At 39.5% G+C, this 20,644-nt stretch overlaps 1 protein-coding gene and 1 gene segment (V, D, J or C); both read right to left on the bottom strand.

The window, feature by feature from the left end:
* LOC115363516 (immunoglobulin mu heavy chain-like) overlaps window positions 1-20,644 on the bottom strand; it is a 69,718-nt gene that overhangs the window by 30,301 nt on the left and 18,773 nt on the right. The window lies entirely within an intron of this gene.
* On the bottom strand, window positions 630-1,069 carry LOC115363587 (immunoglobulin heavy variable 3-7-like). The segment is given in 2 exon segments: window positions 630-931; window positions 1,021-1,069. Coding segments are annotated over 2 exon segments (351 nt in total).

The raw sequence follows: 20,644 nt of genomic DNA, 5'->3' as shown, positions 1-20,644 counted from the left end.
ATGAAGATCTCAGTATTTCATTACTCACAAAATAAGATTCAGGTATTTTCAGATATTTCAGATAATTTTGAAATTGTTAATTTCTTTTTTTTTTCATTCATATAAAGACATAGGTTTGACATTAAGTTTGTTGTCAGACTTCCAGAAGTGGGCAGTGCAGAATCAGGCCAAGAACTACTTTCTGAAAATAACCAGCCTTGTTATGCATTGTTTTACAGAAATGCCATTAGTGGACGCTATATTTTATTATCTTTGTTATTTTCTCTACAGTCCAGCACCATGGATGAAAACAATAATCCAGGAGCTGAATTAGTTGTGGTTGGATGTTGTGGAGTAGGTTTTTTTCTTATTTTATTTACAGTTTGTGTGATGTCTTCAGCATGGTTTTGGTGAAGAAATCATCATCATGATTTGATCGTTTAGATGTCTTCATCATACAATTTTTCAATGTGTTTATGCTGCTTTATTATGAGAGAAATATAATGTGTTCAAATCCCAGCCCCCCCTCTCTTTCTGTTTCAGCAAACATTCATTTAAAGGCCAGTCATACTTTTACTCTAACAGAGCAGTGAGGATGAGGACTGGAGGATTTTGTACAGCTGCTCCACCAACTCCAGTCACTGTGGCTCTCAAGCACAATAATAAACAGCAGAGTCTTCAGTCTTCAGACTGTTCATCTGGAGATACAGCTGCTGTCTGCTGTTGTCTCTGGAGATGGTGAACCGGCCTTGGACTGACTGGGAGTAGTAGATCTCAGCACTATCATATTTGATAGTTGCAATCCACTCCAGTCCTTTTCCAGGAGCCTGTCTGATCCAGTGCATCCAGTAGTTACTGAATGTGAATCCAGAGGCTGTGCAGGTCAATTTGTGGGACTCTGCAGGCTTTTTAAGCACCGGTTCAGATTGGGTCAGAGTCTGACCATCAACACCTGGCAACACAAAACAGAAAAGCATCAAATACATGAAGTACGGATTTGAATGAAGACGCTGCCAAATCCAGGTGAGTGAAAATGTTGACCTGCCCAGCAGAGAGTTAAAAGCAGCAGTCCTGTCCTATAGCCCATCATGTTCAAGTGTGTGGCCACTGTTGTCTGTCATCCTCTCTGCAGTCACATAAGTAGAGATGGGAGACATCAAAGTTTTGCATTGACTCCTCCTCACAGGGAGGGACGACAGCACTGCAGTGGATCAGTGTCTCTGTTCTTATTTCATGCAGTGGAGAATGAATGTTCACTGTACAGAGTGACTAATGGAATAAAATGTGACCCACAGGTAATCAAACATGCTTGGCTACACTGGAAACACAGTTAGCATCAATCATGTGAAGTGGGGTCAGCAATGTTAGCTCAGAGTTTCTGTTGCTGATGAAAGTGAATTGATGAGTAACAAGTTAGCCGACCTGAAGCTGACATCAAAACAACCATGCATGGCTCTGTTCATAGAAAAGTGGGATAAACATGGAAATTAGGAGAAGGTCATTGTGGTCTTCATACTCTTATCAAAACCAGGAGGTGATGGTGATGTTGTGAGGTTCTTCAGTAAACTGTATACATGCATGATGATCTAACACAAAACCTTTCTTCTATGCGTTTCCCTTAAAACAGATTTTCAAGATTTTGTGTGAAACAGCATTAACATTATTTCTTGGAGTTAAATCATGTGAGTTAAGGAATGTTTTTCATACATTTTCAGATTTGAGGATCGGCAGGTAAGGAGAATTTTTCACTACTATTTGCTCCAAGCACCCAATATGTCTATATTTTACGTGATTTTTTTTTTTTTTTTTTTTTTTACAGCTGCTCATTGAAAATTTTTCACTGTGTCTCACAAGCAAAAGAATAAATAATAAAATCTTAACAGGCCAACATTCATCCAACGAGCCTCCTATTGTTCACTACAGGAGATGAGATGGTGAACCAAGCAACTGGACTGACAGCTGAGGATTTGATGGAGCTACAGCGACTGATGGTGAAAACACACTCCAGTCTGCAGACCAAGACTCACCTCTTCTGTTAAAAACACTGGATCCAGAGTATGTGCAGGTCATTTAGTGAGATTCATCATAGCACACCAGTTAGTGGGCTTTTCTCCTTGTACTTTGTTCCATCTTTGTCTCAAATCCAACAAGCCCAGAAGCTGCCACTGGACACAGAGGATGAAGTGGGAAACTACATTAAATAAAGCCTGTTGAAGTGGTAGTTACTTGCATCATGCAACATAAATCATGATAATTATATCAGTGTGCTGTATTAAATGTGTTTCATTACTATTTAGTAAATAAGACTCAAGTTGCCACTGTGTTAAAATGCATGATCTTATGTTAACTAACACAGATTTACAGTATTCATGATCAATATATAATTTTTGCTTTACATAGTTGCCAAACTGTGTCTGTTAATAAACAAATGAATATGATGTTTGGCTGCATGTTTGTCTGAACTTCTTTCTCCATGTGAGCCACTTGTTTGTAGCTCTGTGTCTCCAGGGGACAGAGTCTTTTGCTCACAGAACCACATGGCATTAAATTAATGTGTGGTGTGAGGCTGCCTCCTCTGGTGGCTTCATGTTCCAAGTGTTCAGGGACTGAGGGGTTTTTGTACAGCTCTACCAATGGTTTGTGTCACTGTGGTGCTCTGGCACAATAATACACCGCAGTGTCTTCAGGCTGCACATTCTGTCCAGTTAGAGTCACTGTCTTGCTGGAAGAGGCTACAGAAATACTGAACTTGTTTCTCAGTGAATCTTTGTAGGATTCACTGCCATAACTATCTTTATGTCCAATCCACTCCAGTGTTTTCCCTGCAGGCTGTCTGATCCAACCTGTCCAATAGGTGCCAACAGAATAAGAGACCTGACAGGTGATGGTCAGAGTTTGACCTGGCCGGACAGTCAGAGACGCTTGCTGTGTCAACGTTTCACATTTCACACCTGTGGAGGAGAAAATATTCAACATATCAGTGTATCTGACAGTGTGATAATAATAAAGAAGTGGTGCAGTGTGATGATAGAGTGTGTGTTTGTCCCTCAAAGAGACTCACAGGATCCAGCAGCCAGCAGCAGCAGCAGAGCTACAGAGAACATGCTTGGTGTTGAAGGTCAACTGGTGGGAGCTTCTCTTGGTCTGCCTCAGCTGACAGTGTGATATCAACTGTTTATAGCAGACTAGAAGGAAGTCAGCTTTGCATACAGCACAACACTCACATGACAGAAAAGGAGGATCGACTGTATTACAAATATTTAAGTCATGAATTGAATTTGACTTGTAATTCCTAATAATCATTAAAAAGTTACAGAAACATGTTCATTAATTTCATAAATGTGTCAGCGGCAGTCTTTGTAACTTTATATGGTTCACTCAATTGCTTACAGTGCTGTTTACTTGCAATAAGGTGGCACTAGAATGCGCAGTTTGTTTGATGAATTGATTGAGTGATTGACTGATTGATTAGTCTGTTAGGAAATTCTTTGTGTGTTTTACTGCAGTCAGATGTACTCAACATGACAAAGACCACATGACAAAATATCACATTTACACTGATAACACCGACATGTGTATCAGTCAATCTTAGCACACATGGTTTCCATGTTACAATGGTGAAAGACACGGGACTTAAAACCAGAAAACAAGACTCAGTTTAACATTTAACATTGAAGCCATAATTTGTTCAAATGATTGAGCTGAATTATCTTGGCAAGATGTTTGTCTTGAATTAAATTTCCAAAGAATTGAGAAAATGTTGTGAGAGAGGCGGGTTAGAAACTAATTGTTTTGAGTTGTGCATCATGTGGGTGGAAAACGCTCCGCTGCAGCATAAGTGGTGGATCTGGCTCTGAATAATCACAGGCTCTGTGCATTTCCATCTTTTTACACATGGGTGGATATGATTTGCTTTTTGTGAACACTGAAATCTATAAAATTGCATCAATTACTTCCTTTGTATGAACACGTAAAGGCTCCAACAAGTAAAGGTCCAATATTATGCAGGATGAACATGGTTATAATGTGACACTTCAAACCCACTGCCAGTGACTGAACAAAACAATCACATGACTGAACGTTTCTGAAAGTTACACTTTTTTATTATTATTATTAGATAATCAAATCAGATTGAGATGTCCCTCTGCATTACGTGAATCACATTACATCTGTGTACATATACATTTTTATAAACAGGGCACACTTTACTGAATAATGTAGAAGGTATGATCAGCTGTAATTGATAAATCTATTTATTCATGAATTTGTTTGTTTATTATTAAATTCTTCATTCACTCCATCATTAATCCATTGATTTTTCATTCATTCACAATTTTCAACAGAAGGCTTGAAGTGCAAAATATATAACAATATAGGAAACAACAATAACAACAACAAAACACAAAACTCAGTGACTTTTGAATTAAAATCAGTGTATGATTAAACTCATATCTATCATTTTTAGTAAAAATGAATACTTTAGAGACTAAATGAAAAAAAAAGAAGATGTCAATTTATTTTCTCTTTCCATTTTGTTCTTTTTTCTTATTTTTGGAACATCTGTTCCAACAGACATATATATTCAGTGGTTGTTTTTCCTCCTCATCAGGGAAGTGGCCTTGAATGTGTTAGTGGTGTGAGGCTGCCCTTAAGGAAAGAAGCACATAATTGTTCCACATATATGTAGTTGATAATAATAAAACACCCTGGTTGGACGCAAACCTGGCCCACTGTGAAAAGGACTTCTCCTGAATGGTACATGAATTCATTTTTGAAGCCACCAGGGAACCACATGGTGTTAAATTAATGTGTGGTGTAAGGCTGCCTCCTCTGGTGGCTTCATGTTCCAAGTGTTCAGGGACTGAGGGGTTTTTGTACAGCTCTACCAATGGTTTGTGTCACTGTGGATCTCTGGCACAATAATACACAGCAGTGTCTTCAGGCTGCACATTCTGTCCAGTTAGAGTCACTGTCTTGCTGGAAGTGTCTAAGGAAATACTGAACTTGTTTTTCAGTGAATCTTTGTAGATTTCATTGCCAGTATATTTCTGTCCAATCCACTCCAGTCCTTTCCCTGCAGGCTGTCTGATCCAAGCTGTCCAAGAGCCAAGAGAATACGAGACCTGACAGGTGATGGTCAGAGTTTGACCTGGCCGGACAGTCAGAGACGCTGGCTGTGTCAACGTTTCACATTTCACACCTGTGGAGGAGAAAATATCGAACATATCAGTGTATCTGACAGTGGAATAATAATAAAGAAGTGGTGCAGTGTGATGATAGAGTGTGTGTTTGTCCCTCAAAGAGACTCACAGGATCCAGCAGCCAGCAGCAGCAGCAGAGCTACAGAGAACATGCTTGGTGTTGAAGGTCAACTGGTGGGAGCTTCTCTTGGTCTGCCTCAGCTGACAGTGTGATATCAAGTGTTTATAGCAGACTAGAAGGAAGTCAGCTTTGCATACAGCACAACACTCACATCACATAAAAGGAAGATGGACTGTTTCATTACAAGCATTTAAAGCATGAATTGCCAAATGTAGTCTCTTCTTATGAAGTAGGAACGACAAACTGTTTATTTACTCAATTCTTAACAATTTAACAGAAAATTGCTTTCTTTTTAAATGATAAATTGGTACCTAATCCAGGCAGAATTATTTGCATGCTTTGGAAAGGAATTAAGTTTAGAAAATATGAAGTGAGGAAGGACAGGTTGGAAAACTCCTTTGTTTATTTTCCTACCAAGCATGTATAAATACACAAATAACATATAAGTATTTAAAACTCTCAATATTTATACAGGACTTTGTAGAAATGCAATTTCTTTCGAGTATCTAATCTACTCTGTGTGGTGAAAATGATAAAAAAAAAAAAATACAACATTGAGTTGTATATGTTAATGACTTCAAGAGCACCATCAAGAAGTGAAAACAAGAATGTTTTTAAGTGTGTGTGTGTGTGTGTGTGTGTGTGTGTGTGTGTGTGTGTGTGTGTGTGTGTGTGTGTGTGTGTGTGTGCGTGTGTGCGTGTGTGCATGGTCTAGGTATTGCTAATGTGTGTGCGTACATGTGTGTGTGTGTGTGTGTGATTTGCATTAGGATTTCAGGAACAAAAAAGGGGTTATGTAAATTAATTTTAATAAATCTGAATTCATTTGACTGTTTAGTAACAGTACAGATGATATGAAAAGGACAGTCAATCAAAACAGACCCTGCTGCTGAGTAGGAGGGCAGCCACATTCAAAACCTGAAAACACAGAAGGGAATCAGGAATTCAAAGTTCATGTGAGCCAGGAAATAATGGAACAAAAAGGTTGAAACATCAGACGCAGAACGAGGCAGGAGGCAACATACTGCAGTAGACTGGCAGAGCAGCAAATATTTGTGACAACATGAGATTTTTTTAAGCTGTAATGCTTGAGGAACAGTTTACATAAAAATCACAAAGATTAAATAACATATGTTGTATTCTAAAAGATTTGGATGTAACTCTGGACAAATGAATGACTGCATCTGAATTCACCTAAAAAACAAATGTGACTCTGCCTAACCTGATATATGTATGGATGGATGGATGGATAGATGGGTGGATATAATATTGGATTTAGTTGTTTAAATTAAAAAAAAACAAAAAAACAAAAAAAAAAAAAACTTTGTTGGTTTCAAATATCATGCAGAAGCCATTTACTGGTGAAATGACCAAAATATAAACTAACATCAGGAAATACTCTCTCTTTATTAATTTGCTCATGTCTATAAAACAATGTAACTTTGTGGTTTAGTTTTCTTCAAATACATTGACTAACACAGATTTACAGTATTCATGATCAATATACAATTGTTGCATTACATCATTGCGAAACTGTGTCTGTTAAATAAAAACATGAATATGATGTTTGGCTGCATGTTTGTCTGATCTTCTTTCTCCACGTGAGCCACTTGTTTGTAGCTCTGTGTCTCCAGGGGACAGAGTCTCTTGCTCACAGAAACACACAGCTGCATCTTCAGTCCACACACTCTGTCCTCTACGTGTCTGTGTTGGACTGGATGTGTCTGTGGTCACACTAAACATTCTTGTCACTTTGTCATTATAATGGAAATCAGACTGATTGACTTATGTTTTTTAAGGAAAGAAGCACATAATTGTTCCACATATATGTAGTTGATGATAGTAAAACGCCCTGGCTGGACTCAAACCTGGCCCACTGTGAAAAGGACTTCTCTTGAATGGTACATGAATTCATTTTTGAAGCCACCGGGGAACCACATGGTGTTAAATTAATCTGTGGTGTGAGGCTGCCTCCTCTGGTGGCTTCATGTTACAAGTGTTCAGGGACTGAGGGGTTTTTGTACAGCTCTACCAATGGTTTGTGTCACTGTGGATCTCTGGCACAATACACAGCAGTGTCTTCAGGCTGCACATTCTGTCCAGTTAGAGTCACTGTCTTGCTGGAAGAGACTGAGGACAAACTGAACTTGTTTTTCAATGAATCTTTGTAGCCTGTGCTGCTACCAGAAACCCATCCAATCCACTCCATTGCTTTCCCTGCAGGCTGTCTGATCCAATGTGTGGTATAGCTAGTAACAGAATAAGAGACCTGACAGGTGATGGTCAGAGTCTGACCTGGCCGGACAGTCAGAGATGCTGGCTGTGTCAACGTTTCACATTTCACACCTGTGGAAAACACAAACATTTTTTAAAAATCAAATTATCCAGTTGCATGGCACCAGAAGAGCTGCTGATTTTGCAAATGTGATGTCAAATCCAGAGAGACTCACAGGATCCAGCAGCCAGCAGCAGCAGCAGAGCTACAGACAACATGGTTTGTGTTGAAGCTGAACTGGTGGGAGCTGCTCTTCCTCTTTTCTTTCACCTTCCAGCCTCATATCAACTCTTTATAGCAGAGGAACCAGGAAGGACACTTTGCATACAATCAAACATACGACTGAAGAGGATCTACTCAGCAGTGGATCTAAACTGAGGCAGTAGTTTTGTCCCAAGTGTGACAGTCCTCTAATGTGTGTGACTGTGCCACATCACTTTAATCCTCCTGCTGACTGCTGTGATCTCTGGAGAGAGAGAAGACACTTTTTGTTGCCTGGAAATCAGCTCTGCCTGTTGTTGGGGTTTTAAATCAACCTTTTTCTCCAATAATCTGCTCAGTGTGATTCACTGTATTGCAGCCTTTTTACCTGATCAGTTTCCTGTTCTGATAACAACAGATATAATGTTGTATGGTTATAGTTTTACTGAGGTTTGTGAAGGACACATTTCCATAAGGCTAAATTATTATTCAGAATTAACAACCATGTTCTCTGAAATTCATTTGTCAGTATTTTATTATTGAGGGTGATTTCATATATTGAACGTGATTTTGTTTCAACAGTATGCATATACAGTTAGGTCCATACGTATTTGGACAAAGACACAATATTTATCATTTTGCCCTTGTACACCACCACAGTGGATTTGAAAATTAGTGATGAAGATGGGATTGAACTGCAGACTTTGAGCTTTAACTGTTTAGCAATTACAACAAGTTTTCTGGTACAAGTTAATCTTCTTTTCATCTGTTCAAAGAACCTTGTTCCAGAACAAATGCAAATGCAAACACTTGGAATAAACATCAGACCTTTTTTTCTTAATTTGTCATGAAATAATGAGGGAAAAGGCCACACCTGGCCATGAAACTGCTTTTTAGTCAGGTGTCCAATTACCTTTGAGCTTCTGAAAATGGGGTGACAAAGTATGAAAAAGGCTGTAATTCCATATAAATTGATGCCATATTTTTGTTCAAGCTGAAAGTCTGCACTTCAATCACATCTTGATTACTCCATTTCAAACCCACTGTGGTGGTGAACAAGGGCAAAAATATAAATATTGTGTCACTATCCAAATATTTATGGACCAACCTGTACTTTCCTAACAAGAAAAATGTCAGAGTTTCTTCAAAGTGTTAATTTCCATTTTTCATTTGTATAGTCTCTGTATTAAAGTCTAGCCAGTTGTTAAACTCCAAGGTTCAAAAGTCATTAAGACTCATGATGAAAGCTGGAGCTGAACTTCTTGTTATGAAAAAGAAGAGAAAAAGAAAATTCATTGACTGCCCTCTAATGTTTCAAAGAAGAAATGTAGTGTAATTTCTACATCAGAATAAAGTCACTCACTTTCAACCCACCATACTGGATATAGATGGTAGTGACTGAAGCAAGAGTGTCCTTTTTTATATTTTTCAGTGATGCTTTCAGTTACCAAAGTGCTGTATTGGTTTTGGTAGTTATGTGATTTTTTTTTTTGTTTTTCATCGTCATTCGATCATTTACATTTATTCACGAAATATTTGTGGAATATTTGAAAGAAATTTGTTGTGTTCAAATCATTTCTTGTAATTATTTGCTATCAATTCTTTTTCCCTCTCTAAACATACATTTAAAGCTTTCAGTGCTGTTCAGATGTAGGAGTGTTGTTGATCTGACAGAGCAGTGAGGATGAGGACTGCAGGATTTTGTCCAGCTGCTCCACCAACTCCAGTCACTGTGGCTCTCGAGCACAATAATAAACAGCAGAGTCTTCAGTCTTCAGACTGTTCATCTGGAGATACAGCTGCTTTCTGCTGTTGTCTCTGGAGATGGTGAACCGGCCTTGGAATGACTGGGAGTAGTAGGTGCTGCTGCCACCATCACTGATAGCAGCGATCCACTCCAGTCCTTTTCCAGGAGCCTGTCTGACCCAGTTCATGTAGAAGCTGCTGAATGTGAATCCAGAGGCTGTGCAGGTCAATGTGTGGGACTCTGCAGGCTTTTTATCCACTGGTTCAGACTGTGTCAGAGTCTGACCATCAACACCTGGCAACACAAAACAGAAAAGCATCACATGCATGAAGTACGGATTTGAATGAAGACGCTGTCAAATCCAGGTGAGTGAAAATGTTGACCTGCCCAGCAGAGAGTTAAAAGCAGCAGTCCTGTCCTATAGCCCATCATGTTCAAGTGTGTGGCCACTGTTGTCTGTCATCCTCTCTGCAGTCACATAAGTAGAGATGGGAGACATCCAAGTTTTGCATTGACTCCTCCTCACAGGGAGGGAGGACAGCACTGCAGTGGATTAGTCTTCACTGTAGAAATGGACCAATTGAATAAAATTTGATTGATGTGACATTTGATGTGATCTGAGGTCAGTAATTTTATCTCACAGTGACTCTTGCATATTGAATCAGTGGGGGACAAATTAATTTTGATTTGAAGCTGAAACTAACCATGTGTAGCTCTGTTGCAGAACCAGTAAAGAAAATCTTGTTTCACTGGAGCAAATTTAAAACTTTTTTTCCCCCCAATTTATTGCTTACTTTTCAATCATTGTCTTTTCTGTGTATCTGTCTTCATGAAGTTCTTTCATTAAAAATAAAATATTTGTGTTTATTGTGTTCAGCTCTTCTGATGTAATTCTTTTCTTTCGACTTCTTGAACTTTTAACATTCAAGGACTTTTAAAGCACATGATAGTTCAGCACTATTATTCTTGTTATAATTATTGTTGGTTGTTCTTATGTTTTCTTTTTCTATATCTGTGTGTGTGTGTGTGTGTGTGTGTGTGTGTGTGTGTGTGTGTGTGTGTGTGTGTGTGAATGTGTCTGTGTGCTCTTGAAAAGAATAACTGAAATATTTCAATTGTTTTTGAATCAACAACATAGAAATACATCTTCTCACAATGACATACAATTACAATACGGGTGAATTCTTATCAAATTTAATAGCTGAATCGTTGTTACTTGGACAAAACTGAATTTTCAGAATTACTTTTGTTTAGTGGTGCTTTGTAGGCGAGTGACTGACTAAAAGTGAATTAATGTATGAGATGAAAATAATTCAAGATTTTTGGTGCAGTTGTTATGTGAAGTCAAACCACTGCTGTCTTCAAATTCATGATCTTGCATTAACTAAAACAGATTCACAGTATCAATCACCGATATATAATTGTTAAACTGTGCAGGCTGTTCTCATGAAACGTTCGTAGGAATTCCTACGAAAAATAATGCACAAATTTCCGTGCATATTCATACGAATTTCCAGTAGCACGTGCGATCAGCGCGCCTGCGCGAGCCCCGAAGCGAGAGCCTTAAGAAAAACTGAAAACTGTTAAACTGTGTCTGTTAATAAACACATGAATATGATGTTTGGCTGCATGTTTGTCTAATCTTCTTTCTCCATGTGAGCCACTTGTTTGTAGCTCCGTGTCTCCAGGGGACAGAGTCTCTTGCTCACAGAACCACATGGCATTAAATTAATGTGTGGTGTGAGGTTGCCTCCTCTGGTGGCTTCATGTTCCAAGTGTTCAGGGACTGAGGGGTTTTTGTACAGCTCTACCAATGGTTTGTGTCACTGTGGATCTCTGGCACAATAATACACAGCAGTGTCTTCAGGCTGCACATTCTGTCCAGTTAGAGTCACTGTCTTGCTGGAAGAGTCTAAGGAAATACTGAACTTGTTTTTCAGTGAATCTTTGTAAGCTGAGCTGTAACCCACTCTACCGCTTCCAATCCACTCCAGTCCTTTCCCTGCAGGCTGTCTGATCCAGGCTGTGTAACGGCTGCCAACAGAATAAGAGACCTGACAGGTGATGGTCAGAGTTTGACCTGGTCGGACAGTCAGAGACGCTGGCTGTGTCAACGTTTCACATTTCACACCTGTGGAGGAGAAAATATTCAACATATCAGTGTATCTGACAGTGGAATAATAATAAAGAAGTGGTGCAGTGTGATGATAGAGTGTGTGTTTGTCCCTCAAAGCGACTCACAGGATCCAGCAGCCAGCAGCAGCAGCAGAGCTACAGAGAACATGCTTGGTGTTGAAGGTCAACTGGTGGGAGCTTCTCTTGGTCTGCCTCAGCTGACAGTGTGATATCAAGTGTTTATAGCAGACTAGAAGGAAGTCAGCTTTGCATACAGCACAACACTCACATGATATAAAAGGAGGATGGACTGTTGCATTACAAGCATTTAAAGCGTGAATTGCCAATTTGTTGTTTCTTATGAAGTAGGAATGACAAACTGTTTATTTACTCCATTTTTAACAATTTAACAGAAAAATTGGCTTTGTTTTTAAAAGATAAATTGGTACCTAATCCAGGCAGCATTTTTTGCATGCTTTGGAAAGGAATTAAGTTTAGAAAATATGAAGTGAAGAAATATAATCTAATTATGTCTTTTTTCTTCCTCAGTTCCTGTTCTGGTAACAACACATATCCTGTTGTATAGTTCTAGTTGTATGGAAGCCTGTCAAGGATACAATTCCAGTGCAACTAAATCTTTATTAATATCACACCAACATGTCCACTGAAATTCATTGTGCTTGATTTTTTCACTTGAAATTATTTGACATGTTTTGAATTCAAAAGCGGGCAGTACAGAATTACATTATTATTAATTGTTGTATGGGAATGTCATTAATGGATGCTATGTTTCATTATCATTGTTATTTTCTCTACAGTCAGCTCCATGGATGAAAACAATAATCCAGGAGCTGAATAATCCCAGTGTGAGTGTACTGGTGCTAAATAGAGGAAGTAGTTTTTGTACGTCTTTCCTATGACTGTCTCTCACTGTGTCTGTTCGGGCACAGTAACACATGGCTGTGTCCTTAGTCTTCAGACTGTTCATCTGGAGATACACCTCACTGCTGGAGTCGTCTCTGGAGATGGTGAATCGACCCTGGACTGACTGGGAGTAGTAGATAGGAGAACTAGCTCTGTGTATAAAGGCGATCCACTCCAGTCCTTTACCCGGAGCCTGTCTGATCCAGTTCCACACTGAGCTTGAAAAGCTAAATCCAGAGGTTGTGCAGGTGAGTTTGTGAGATCCTCCAGGCTTTTTAACCACTGGTTCAGACTCTGTTATGGTCTGAGCCTCAACACCCATGGAAACCAACACAGCAACCACCAGCAGCATTACTTTTCTGTGAGCCATGTCTGCAGCGTGATCAGTATGTCCTCAAATCCATGAAACCCCGATAATTATAACATGAACTGAATCTCTGAGAGAATTTGTTTACTGCAAGCTCCTCCCCTCAGTTTCAGGGTTTCTGATTCAATTCAAATGAATGAACACAGTACGATACAAAGTAACATGGTCTGATAAAGGTTGTACTTTATTTGTAATGTGTTCCTTTTATAGAGAAACTATATTGATACCTATTTAAATATTTATTTATATTAGTATATTTATTAAATTTGCATTGTTATTTATTGTTTCAGTACATTCAGATCTTTGTGTTTAGGACATTTACATACTAAGTTTAACATGTTCTAAAGTAGTTGAATATGCTTTTCTATCTATATTGCAACATGCTTTGCCCATATACCTTGTTGTGCATATGATAGTAGTTACTCTCAGTCAGCTGGTTTAGCATGACAGAGTTTTAATGGTTTCAGTGTTTGTGTGTTGCTGGAAGCCATGGACACACACAGTAACCTGCAGCCTGTAGAGGAAGCAGCTGCTCAGGAACTGAAATCTGTGTGACAACATGTCAGAAAAGACACTTTATATGCAAAACAATGAAATCTTCATTGAATGATACAGAATATCCGTCAGTCAAAACCATCAGTCACATTTTGCCATTAATGATGTTTTGGAGCAATCAGGCTTAACAAATATCAGAAATTGTCAACACATATCACTGTGGTCAAGTTATGATCATGTTGTAGTCTGAGGATTAAACTCTAACCAGTCTTTATGCTCCAAGGCTCCAAAGTCATTTCAGACTCATGAGAAACCTGGAGCTGAAGGAAGAGACAAACATTTGCTGCCCTCTAATGTTTCAAAGAAGAACTGCAACATGATTTCTACTACAAAATAATGTCACTCACTTTTCACTCCATCATATACAGAGATGGTTGTGGTGGAAATTTGTAAAGAAATGCCCTTTACTTATATTTTGAGTGATGCTTTCAGTGACCAAAGTGTTGTTCTGGGTTTGGTAGTTAAATTTGTTCATGAAATATTTAGGAAATATCAAATTATGTTTATGATGTGTTCAGATCATTTGTTGTAATTATTTGCAATGAATTCTTTTTCTTTTTGTAAACATACATTTAAAGCTTGCAGTGTTGTTCAGATGTAGGAGTGTTGTTGATCTGACAGAGCAGTGAGGATGTGTGTGTGTGGATTTTGTCCAGCTGCTCCACCAACTCCAGTCACTGTGGCTGTCGAGCACAATAATAAATAGCAGAGTCTTCAGTCTTCAGACTGTTCATCTGGAGGTACACCTGCTGTCTGCTGTCGTCTCTGGAGATGGTGAACCGGCCTTGGACTGACTGGGAATAGTAGGTGCTGCTGTCACCACGATTATTGATAGTTGCAACCCACTCCAGTCCTTTTCCAGGAGCCTGTCTGATCCAGTTCATGTGGTAGCTACTGAATGTGAATCCAGAGGCTGTGCAGGTCAATGTGTGGGACTCTAGAGGCTTTTTAAGCACTGGTTCAGATTGTGTCAGAGTCTGGCCATCAACACCTGGCAACACAAAACAGAAAAGCATCACATGCATGAAGTTAGGATTGGAATGAAGATGCTGTCAAATCCAGGTGAGTGAAAATGTTGACCTGCCCAGCAGAGAGTTAAAAGCAGCAGTCCTGTCCTATAGCCCATCATGTTAAAGTGTGTGGCCACTGTTGTCTGTCATCCTCTCTGCAGTCACATAAGTAGAGATGGGAGACATCAAAGTTTTGCATTGACTCCTCCTCACAGGGAGGGACGGCAGCACTGCAGTGGTTTAGTCTCGAAATAGTTATTGGGTACAAATGGAGAATAAATCTTCACTGGAGAAACTGAAGGGTTCAAACTGATCCACAGGAAGTTCTACATAATCACAAGGAAACTTTCACATGTGTTTACTGTGTTGACAACAAATTTACTGTCAGCCATGTGGACACTACTATTGACCGTTTCCCCCTATTCATGTTATACATCTTGGGTATATTTTCTACATGGAGGTGTTAAGTATTGCACTATACTGACTTTTCACGTAACACAACTGAGGCGAATTGAAGTCACATATTTATATATGTGTATATACACTATATTGCCAAAAGTATTCGCTCGGCTGCCTTCACACACATATGAACATGAGTGACATCCCATTCTTAAACCATAGGATTTAATATGATGTCGGCCCATCCTTTGCAGCTATAACAGCTTCAACTCTTCTAGGAAGGCTTTCCACAACGTTTAGGAGTGTGTTTATGGGAATTTTTGACCATTCTTCCAGAAGTGCATTTGTGAGGTCAAACACTGATGTTGGACAAGAAGGCCTGGCTCTCAGTCTCCGCTCTAATTCATCCCAAAGGTGTTCTTTCGGGTTGAGGTCAGGACTCTGTGCAGGCCAGTCAAGTTCTTCCACACCAAACTCGCTTATCCATGTCTTTATGGACCTTGCTTTGTGCACTGGTGCGCAGTCATGTTGGAAGAGGAAGGGCCATCTCCAAACTGTTCCCACAAAGTTGGGAGCATGAAATTGTCCAAAATGTCTTTGTATGCTGAAGCATTAAGAGTTCCTTTCACTGGAACTAAGGGGCCGAGCCCAACGTCCGAAAAACAACCCCGCACCATAATCCCCCCTCCACCAAACTTTACACTTGGCACAATGCAGTCAGACAAGTACCGTTCTCTTGGCAACCACCAAACCCAGACTCGTCCATCAGATTGCCAGACGGAGAAGCGTGACTCGTCACTGCAGAGAACACGTGTCCACTGCTCTAGAGTCCAGTGGCGGTGTGCTTTACACCGCTGCATCCGATGCTTTGCATTGTGCTTGGTGATGTAAGGCTTGGATGCAGCTGCTCGGCCATGGAAACCCATTCCATGAAGCTCTCTACGCACTGCTCTTGAGCTAATCTGAAGATCACATGAAGTTTAAAGGTCTCAAGCTATTGACTCTGCAGAAAGTTGGCGTCCTCTGCGCACTATGCGTCTCAGCATCCGCTGACCCCGCTCTGTGATTTTATGTGGCCTACCACTCCGTGGCTGAGTTGCTGTCGTTCCCAATCGCTTCTACTTTGTTATAGTACCACTAACAGTTGATTGTGGAATATTTAGTAGCGAGGAAGTTTCACAACTGGACTTACTGCACAGGTGGCATCCTATTACATTACTATTACAGCACCATGCTGGAATTCACTGAGCTCCTGAGAGCGACCCATTCTTTCACAAATGTTTGTAGAAGTAGTCTGCATGCCTAGGTGCTTGATTTTATACACCTGTGGTCATGGAAGTGATTGGAACACCTGAATTCAATGATTTGGATAGATGAGCGAATACTTTTGGCAATATAGTGTATATAGTTTATATATACATATATATATATATATATATATATATATATATATATATATATATATTCTATTGTTAGCATTTGTTATATGTTTTGTTTTTTTTCCCCCTGCCATTTACCACAGACTGACTGTGGTCAGATATGTATTTTTTGTTTTCTAGTTTTATTTCTACAGGTCACTTTTTGTATCAAACTGCAGTGTTATCATATCATGCAATTATATCACTCCATTACATACTATGCCACAGTTAAAGGATTTATTACAATTGAATAAATTAGCCTCCCATCAGTATTTTTAGATCAACTTTGATTGGGAATGTAGACCAAATATACACTACTCACAAAAAGTTAGGGATATTCGGCTTCCGGGTGAAATTTCAGGATGAACCTAAAATGCATTATAACCTTTACAGGTGAACTTAATGTGACCTTCTGTAAACTTTTGAATGCACATGTCCAACTGTTCAATGTTTCAGTACTTTTTGCACAAGTTGCTGTTCTCTAACAAGTTTAACGGCAAAATTCACATCAGGTGTTTGATGCTCCAGCTCATTGAGGTCGTATAGGTAATGTCTGCTGGAGACAGGGGTACCTCAAATGAAGTGGCCTGCACTTTCTCAGACCTGAATCCCACAGAAAACCTATGGGATCAGCTGAGTCACCGTGTAGAGGCTCGGAGCTCTGTACCCCAGAACCTCAATGTCCTGAGGGCTGCCCTTCAAGAAGAGTGGGATGCCATGCCTCAGCAGACAATAAGTCGACTTGTGAACAGCATGAGACGTTGCTGTCAAGCTGTAATTGATGCTCAAGGGCACATGACAAGTTATTGACACTGACATTTTTTTGTTGTGGTATATCCACCACTGTTGTTGGCTTTTGTTTCAAGAAATTGTTTGAGATGAGGAAATCACCAGTGTATGCTTCTACTTAAATGCCCTACTTTCATGATATAATATCACTGTAGCGTGAACATTTTACATTTTCCATAAATTTCACCCAAAAGCCAAATATCCCTAACTTTTTGTGAGTAGTGTATATATTTCAATATTCATTATCATTTTGCCTCTTCCGCAGGGAAGTGGCCTTGAATGTGTTGGTGGTGTGAGGCTGCCTCCTCTGGTGGCTTCATGTTCCAAGTGTTCAGGGACTGAGGGGTTTTTGTACAGCTCTACCAATGGTTTGTGTCACTGTGGCGTCTGGCACAATAATACACAGCAGTGTCTTCAGGCTGCACATTCTGTCCAGTTAGAGTCACTGTGTTGCTGGAAGAGTCTAAGGAAATACTGAACTTGTTTTTCAGTGAATCTTTGTAGTATTCACTGCCACTGCCATGTTTATGTCCTATCCACTCCAGTGTTTTCCCTGCAGGCTGTCTGGTCAGAGTTTGACCTGGCCGGACAGTCAGAGACGCTGGCTGTGTCAACGTGACACATTTCACACCTGTGGAGGAGAAAATATTCAACATATCAGTGTATCTGACAGTGGAATAATCATAAAGAAGTGGTGCAGTGTGATGATAGAGTGTGTGTTTGTCCCTCAAAGAGACTCACAGGATCCAGCAGCCAGCAGCAGCAGCAGAGCTACAGAGAACATGCTTGGTGTTGAAGGTCAACTGGTGGGAGCTTCTCTTGGTCTGCCTCAGCTGACAGTGTGATATCAAGTGTTTAAAGCAGACTAGAAGGAAGTCAGCTTTGCATACAGCACAACACTCACGTCACATAAAAGAAGGATGGACTGTATTACAAATATTTAAGTCATGAATTGAATTTGACTTCTAATTCCCAATAATCATAAAAAACGTGAAAGAAACATGTTCATTAATTTCATAAATGTGTCAGCAGCAGTCTTTGTAACTTTATATGGTTCATTGCATTGCTTACAGTGCTGTGTTCTTGCAACCAAGTGGCACTGCAATGTGAAGTTTGTTTGATGAATTGATTGAGTGATTGACTGATTGATTATTGTGTTAGGAAACGCCTTGTGTGTCTTATTGCAGTCAGATGCACTCAACATGACAAAGACCACATGTCAAAATATCACATTTACACTGATAACACCGACATTTGTATCAGTCAATCTTTGCGCACATATACTGTGGTTTCCATGGTACAATGGTGAAAGACACGGGACTGAAAACCAGAAAACAAGACTCAGTTTAACATTTAAAATTTCAGCCATAATTTGTTCAAATGACTGAGCTGAATTATCTTGGCAAGATGTTTGTCTTGAATTCAGTTTCCAAAGAGCTGAGAAAATGCTGTGAGAGAGGGGGGATTAGAAACTAATTGTTTTGAGTTGTGCATCATGTGGGAGGAAAACACTCAGCTGCAGCACAAGTGGTGGATCTGGCTCTGAATAATCACAGGCTCTGTGCATTTCCATCTTTTTACACATGGGTGGATATGATTTGCTTTTTGTGAACACTGAAATCTATAAAATTGCATCAATTACTTCCTTTGTATGAACACGTACAGTAAAGGCTCCAACAAGTAAAGGTCCAATATTATGCAGGATGAACATGGTTATGATGTGACACTTCAAACCCACTGCCAGTGACTGAACAAAACAATCACACGACTGAATGTTTCTGAAAGTTACACTTTTTTATTATTATTATTAAATAATCAAATCAGATTGGGATGTCCCTCTGCATGACGTGAACCACATTACATCTGTGTACATATACATTTTTATAAACAGGGCACACTTTACTGAATAATGTAAAAGGTATGATCAGTTGTAATTGATAAATCTATTTATTCATGAATTTGTTTGTTTATTATTAAATTCTTCATTCCCTCCATCATTAATCCATTGATTTTTCATTCATTCACAATTTTCAACAGAAGGCTTGAAGTGCAAAATATATAATAATATAGGAAACAACAATAACAACAACAAAACACAAAACTCAGTGACTTTTGAATTAAAATCAGTGTATGATTAAACTCATATCTATCATTTTTAATAAAAATGAATACTTTAGAGACTAAATGGGAAAAAAAGAAGATTTATTTTTTCTTTCCATTTTGTTCTTTTTTCTTATTTTTGGAACATCTGTTCCAACAAACATATACTCAGTGGTTGTTTTTCCTTCTCATCAGGGAAGTGGCCTTGAATGTGTTGGTGGTGTGAGGCTGCCTCCGCTGGTGGCTTCATGTTCCAAGTGTTCAGGGACTGAGGGGTTTTTGTACAGCTCCACCAATGGTTTGTGTCACTGTGGCGTCTGGCACAATAATACACAGCAGTGTCTTCAGGCTGCAGATTCTGTCCAGTTAGAGTCACTGTCTTGCTGGAAGAGGCTGTAGACATACTGAACTTGTTTTTCAGTGAATCTTTGTAGTTTGTGCTGCTACCAGCAACCTCCCCAATCCACTCCAGTCCTTTCCCTGCAGGCTGTCTGATCCAAGCTGTGGCATAGCCAGTAACAGAATAAGAGACCTGACAGGTGATGGTCAGAGTTTGACCTGGCTGGACAGTCAGAGACACTGGCTGTGTCAACGTTTCACATTTCACACCTGTGGAGGAGAAAATATTCAACATATCAGTGTATCTGACAGTGTGATAATAATAAAGAAGTGGTGCAGTGTGATGATAGAGTGTGTGTTTGTCCCTCAAAGAGACTCACAGGATCCAGCAGCCAGCAGCAGCAGCAGAGCTACAGAGAACATGCTTGGTGTTGAAGGTCAACTGGTGGGAGCTTCTCTTGGTCTGCCTCAGCTGACAGTGTGATATCAAGTGTTATAGCAGACTAGAAGGAAGTCAGCTTTGCATACAACACACAACACTCACATCACATAAAAGGAGGATGGGCTGTTGTACCTCAACCATAGGATGTTTGATTCAAGATTAATTCCTGTCTCTTAATATTCATTATGATACACAATACATTATTGCTACTTTACATGGCCACTTCATTAGGTCCACCTGCTCCAATACAATCCAATTCAACTGTTCTGCCATAACATTTCCTTTTATGTTGCCTGTAATGCCCAGGTTTTCTTTTTGTCACAGTAATAGAGGTTGTAATTCAATTCTATGCTTGGCATTGAGCTCATGGTTAGTGGTGCTGTTGTAGGCCTACTGAACTACATTTTATTGAGAGGTGTTTCTAATATTCTGTCCCCCTCATGTATATAAAATAAGGAGGACAAAAATTAGAAACACCTCAAAATGTAATGTAGTCCACTACAAGATCTCAGCAAACTGCATCCCCAACAATAAACACAGAATTAAATTGACTCATTCTCCTCCATGCCAACAATAGTTTAGCATTATTAACTTTCTTAAAAGGTAGAATTTATGGCAGAGCTGTTGCATTGAACTGCATTAGATTGTACAGGTGGACCTGA

This window comes from Myripristis murdjan, chromosome 8, assembly GCF_902150065.1.
Source record: "Myripristis murdjan chromosome 8, fMyrMur1.1, whole genome shotgun sequence".
Classification (NCBI taxonomy): Eukaryota; Metazoa; Chordata; class Actinopteri; order Holocentriformes; family Holocentridae; genus Myripristis; species Myripristis murdjan.
Note: the sequence above shows the minus strand (reverse complement) of the source record. Positions and strands in the feature narration are given on the sequence as shown.